The sequence below is a fragment of the Amaranthus tricolor genome, unplaced genomic scaffold (assembly GCF_026212465.1).
Source record: "Amaranthus tricolor cultivar Red isolate AtriRed21 unplaced genomic scaffold, ASM2621246v1 ptg002656l, whole genome shotgun sequence".
NCBI lineage: Eukaryota > Viridiplantae > Streptophyta > Magnoliopsida > Caryophyllales > Amaranthaceae > Amaranthus > Amaranthus tricolor.
In genome coordinates this window covers 7501-12500 of record NW_026645460.1, presented here as the reverse complement: position 1 = coordinate 12500, position 5000 = coordinate 7501, and the positions used below count along the sequence as shown (strand labels likewise).

Below are 5000 nucleotides of genomic sequence, written 5' to 3'. Positions count from 1 at the left end.
TACTTTTGCTTTAGGTTGCAGTGCAAGATATAATGATAAGGCTAGACCATCTTTAACTGAGCATATGGAACCCTTACAAACTGTGATTTTTACACCCACTTCTTTAAGTGAACATTCATATGTAAGTTTATTTATGACGATAATAAGACATTTTGTGTTAATTTGTGTTGGAAATGTATTACTTTATGTTGAAAACATGTTACTTTCTGTTGAAAACAATGTTGCTGGTATTGTGTTTTAGGGTACACCTACTCATAACCTTAATCGTAAATAGTTCATCCCTCATTGTGAGAAAAATCTGATACCAGTATTGCATATGACTTTTGATTCATTAGAAGAAGGGGTGAAATTCTATGAAACATATGCTAAGGCTTGTGGTTTTGACATTAGATCAGGGACTAAGAAAGTCTATAAAGGTGTTGTTACATCTGAATACTATTTGTGTAATAAACAAGGGATGAGGGAAGAGAAATTAGGTGCATTGACAAGAAGGCTTGTAACTCGTGAAGATTGTTATGCTAAAATTGTTTTTCAAAGGACTAAAGAGGGTAAATATTGGGTTTGTAAGTTTATTGAAGCCCATAGCCACATTCTTGCCTCACCTATTTCTAGGCAACATTTAAAAGGGTCATGTAGTTTAAACAGTGGACAAAAAAGATACATTATGAACAATTTGAACTTGAATAAAGGTCTAACAAGTTCATACAGGATGTGGAAAGAACAAGTAGGAAGTTATTTAAAAGTAGGTGCTTCACTTGATAACTTTAAAAACTTTTATAGGGATTTAAAGTGTTTTATTAATGAATCTGATGGACAAATGTTTATGGAAATGTTTGTTAAGAAGAAAGAAATTTCACCTAGTTTTTTTTTTTTTTTGATTTTGAGGTTGATGATACTAAATCTCTATCGAAGGCAATTTGGGCAGATGGTATTAGTAGGAGAAACTATTCATTGTTTGGTGATTCGATATGTGTGGATGCTACTTATGGTACTAACAAGTATAATCAAATTTTTGTTCCTTTCATAGGTGTTGACCATCACAAAAAATGTGTTACTTTTGCTGTCGGTCTTATTAGTAGGGAAGATATATCTTCTTATACTTGGTTATTTGAATCTTTTTTGAGAGCAATGGATGGAAAACAACCAGATTCCATTATAACAGACCAAGATCCAGCCATAAAAATTGCTCTACCCAATGTTTTTGACAAGTCTATTCATAAATTCTGTTGTTGGCATATAATAAGGAAACTAACTGATAAAGTTTCTATTGAGTTACGTAATGATGATGAGTTTTTAAGAAGAATTAATAGACTTGTATATAATAGGGATAATCGAGCCCCATGAATTTGAAGATCAGTGGTCAAAAATGATGTCGGATTATGAGCATGCTAATTTAAGAACTAATGACTGGTTGAATAGTATGTAAGATATTAGAGAAATGTGGGTGCCCGCATATTTTAGAGATCTTTATATGGGTGGTTTGCTTAAAACAAAATCTAGCTCGGAAAGTGAGAACAATTTTTTCAGTTACTTTGTGAACAAATTTCTTACATTAGTTGAACTCCAAATGAGGTTTCAAAGTGCGATGGATGTTCAACGTTATATGATGCAGACACTAGATAGTAAATGCAAGTTATATTCTGCACCTTTGAAGACTCGTATCCCTCTTGAAAAACATGCTTGTAGTGTCTACACAGATGTTGTTTTTAAGGATTTTCAAGAACAAATTCTTAGTGCACGCGATGAGTGTGGTTTTGAAAAGAATTTCGTTAGAGATGGCAAGGATGTGTATCGTGTGGTACATTTCAACACTGGGATAATTATTGAAGTTGCGTATGATGCACAAAAATTGTATGTTGATTGCTTTTGTAAGTTATTCAAAAGAGTAGGAGTCTTATGTAAGCATGCATTATGGGTTTTGCAAGCAAAAGACGTTAAATATATACCAGAACCTTACATATTGAAAAGGTGGACAAAAGATGCTAGCAAAACACCTGTATATGATATTGATGGCACGTTATTGGATGGTAATAATGCTATGGAATCTAGAAAAGGGGTTTTAGAAGATGTTTGGAATGAGGTACATCGATGCATTAGTTTGGCAGAAGATGATGAGGATGATTTGGTTGAACTTTTGCACAAAATAAAGTTGTATTCAGCTGAGCTTTTTAACAAAAAAGAATCGTGGGGTTGAGAAGACAAAACGTCAAGAGTTGGAAAAGTTTTTGGGTTGCGAAGCTCCTACAACAATTACAATTAAAAACCCTAGACAATCTTCAAACAAAGGCAAGAGGAAAGAAAAAGATCCAAAACAAAAGGATACTGAAGATGAAGAAGAGCAAAGGGTGACCAAGCAAAGACAATGTAAAAGTTGTGGCAAAGTTGCAGGTCACAATAGTCGTACGTGTCCACATAAGAAAAAATAAGTAAGTACAATATGATATAAAAAGTGTTACCTCTTGAATTTTATGTTGGTAATTTCTTTGATAAATAGTGATATTTTCATTACTAAACATTTCTGTTTTCCACATTTAGACATTTAACATATATATTTTTTTCACTGAATCTTGCATGTGACTTGTTTATGAAATACAGTGGTAAATGATTGAATCCCTGCTTCATAAGAACAATTATATTTGGGGTTGTGTAGCATTTGCAGAGTGTAAACTAACTTCTGATTGATTCTCTAGAGAAATAGTCTAATCATTAGTATTAGTAGTATGTAGATTACTTTCTGTTTATTTTAACATTAGTGGATTGTATTTTATGAACAGGATAATTGCCTTCAGACAAATCTCTGTTTATTTTAACATTGTAAATTGTTAGAATCAGTTATATGTAGACTAATTTATTTTTAATGTCATTATCATTCAATTTATCGCAAATATTGTGTTGAAAATCATCACAGTTTTTGTTGAAAGCATCACGATTTTATGAAGCATCACACGTTTATAAATGTAACATAGAATATATGAAATGGTAGTGTATCATGTATTGTATGAAAGCATCACGTTTATAAAAAGAATATAATAAGAAAAAACAATTTGATTTAAACTTCTTACAAAAAAATTTATGTGAAAATGGTAGTGTATCATGTATTATATTTTGTGTTGAATAAATGTAACACAGATTTGATTTAGAAAGCATCAAAGTTTTTTGTAAAAAGCAGCACATTTTGAAGTAGCAAGCATCATAAAAACAAAACATCATAGTTTTATACAAAAGCATCACATGTCAACACAATTGTTTTCGTGTTGATGATGTTTACTTGAATATTGTTGAGATTATCATTCATAACAATATTTTGTTGAATCATCACAGTTTTGTGTTGAAAGCATAAAGGTTCTATGATGAGAGGCATCACACATGGAATCAAAAACAAACTCAAATTTTCTTTTTTCCTCTCTTCTTGGCAGTCACCTTCGGTCCTGGTGAAGGTGTTTTCTCTCAAGATCTGATATTCCCAGGTCAAAGCTTGGTAAGTCGATGTCAGCTGTTTGTTTTTTAACCACTCTTATCCTGTCCATAATCTCATCAATCTCCTCCATCACTTTTGGGTCTGAATACCATTGTGATAATGTTGGAGAGTTTGATGATTGTCCGACATCTTGTGCTTGATTGCCTTTTGCCTTTAACTTCAACAGTCTCGATATATGATGTTGAGTAACAATTTCCATGTTCCTCTTCATCTTGCTAACTTCCTCCATAAGCTCCTTACTAAAAAGTATATATTAAGAAAAAACAGTTCAATTTAAACTTCTTACAAAAAATTTATATGAAATGTGTTACTTTATAGAAAAAAACTGCTACTTTATATTTTAAAATGTGCTACTGGTTGTTTTTATAAAAAAATTAAATGTTAAAAATAATATTACTTGCATCACCAGCTGTATCATGAATTTGTTTATCAGAAGATGCTAACAAGCCATCGGGAATAGGGATCTTGAGATACATCCCATTTTCTTCTAGCTCCACCTCATCATCATGCGAATTTTTTCTTATTTCTTTGAAACTGGGTATGTGTCTCCATCGAAATCACCCAGTCCAAAGGATCTAGCCTTCAACTCAAGTTGTGCCCTTTTTTTCAAAGTCTCATAAGTCCAATGTTGGATTAAGGGCAACCTTGATGATGGAAAAATACCTAGAGAGCTAACTCGATGGTAAAAGAAAATTTCTAATATGGCTAGACATGAAGGAATATTTTTCAAGTTTTTTGTTTGGCATCTCTCCAAGCCATTTCTAAACCTATCAAACACTAAACCACACCAGTTCAGATTTCTATCAATGAAGCATCTCAGTATTATTGAACAATTTACTTTTTCCTTTTTGACCGCAACAGTTTTTATTCTTTTCCCTTTTGTTTTTGGCGAAGGTTGGTCCTCTTCCATTTCATGATTTTCTTCTTCCTTTGCAGTAGTGACTACTTCTACATTGAAAGCATCACAATTTTTCATATAACCCAGCACATTGTATTAAGAAAAGCATCACATTTAAAAACAAACTTACTTTTTCTTTTTTGATGCAACAGTTTTTTTTTTTGCTTTATCATTAGTTTTTGGCAAAGGTTGTTCCTCTTCAACACTGAAGCATCACAATTTTATGAAGCATCACGTTTTATTAAAAAAGCAACATTTTATCTTGATTTTCGCTCTTGTTAAACAAGACGTACCTTTTCTTTTTGAAGCAACAATTTTTCTTCTTTTCCCTCATGTATTTGGCATACCTTGCGGAGGAGCTGCTATTATTGGTTCTTCTTCAACTTGTGCAGAATTTTGAGTGACTACCATTTTTCTAATAAACAAAAATACAAAAACTCGTGTATAAATCGAAGAACAAATTGTGTATAAAATCTAAGCCATTAGATCACAGTTTTATACAAAAAGCATCAAAGTTTTTTGTAAAAAGCAGCACAGTTTGAAGTAGAAAGCATCATACAAACAAAAACATCACAGTTTTATACAAAAAGCATCAAAGTTTTTTGTAAAAAGCAGCACAGTTTG

The 5000-nt window shown here is 32.0% G+C and overlaps 2 protein-coding genes across 2 annotated transcripts; both read left to right on the top strand.

Moving 5' to 3' along the window:
* The first annotated feature begins 316 nt into the window (after positions 1-316).
* Positions 317-1344, top strand: LOC130804981 (protein FAR1-RELATED SEQUENCE 7-like). The gene is made up of 2 exons (XM_057669552.1): positions 317-742; positions 886-1344. Exons 1-2 carry the CDS (start codon positions 317-319, stop codon positions 1342-1344), a joined length of 885 nt encoding a protein of 294 aa, XP_057525535.1.
* Positions 1345-1438: 94 nt separating this feature from the next.
* LOC130804980 (protein FAR1-RELATED SEQUENCE 9-like) lies at positions 1439-2682 on the top strand. Its single transcript, XM_057669551.1, has 3 exons — positions 1439-2080; positions 2181-2364; positions 2651-2682. Exons 1-3 carry the CDS (start codon positions 1439-1441, stop codon positions 2680-2682), a joined length of 858 nt encoding a protein of 285 aa, XP_057525534.1.
* Positions 2683-5000: the final 2318 nt, after the last annotated feature.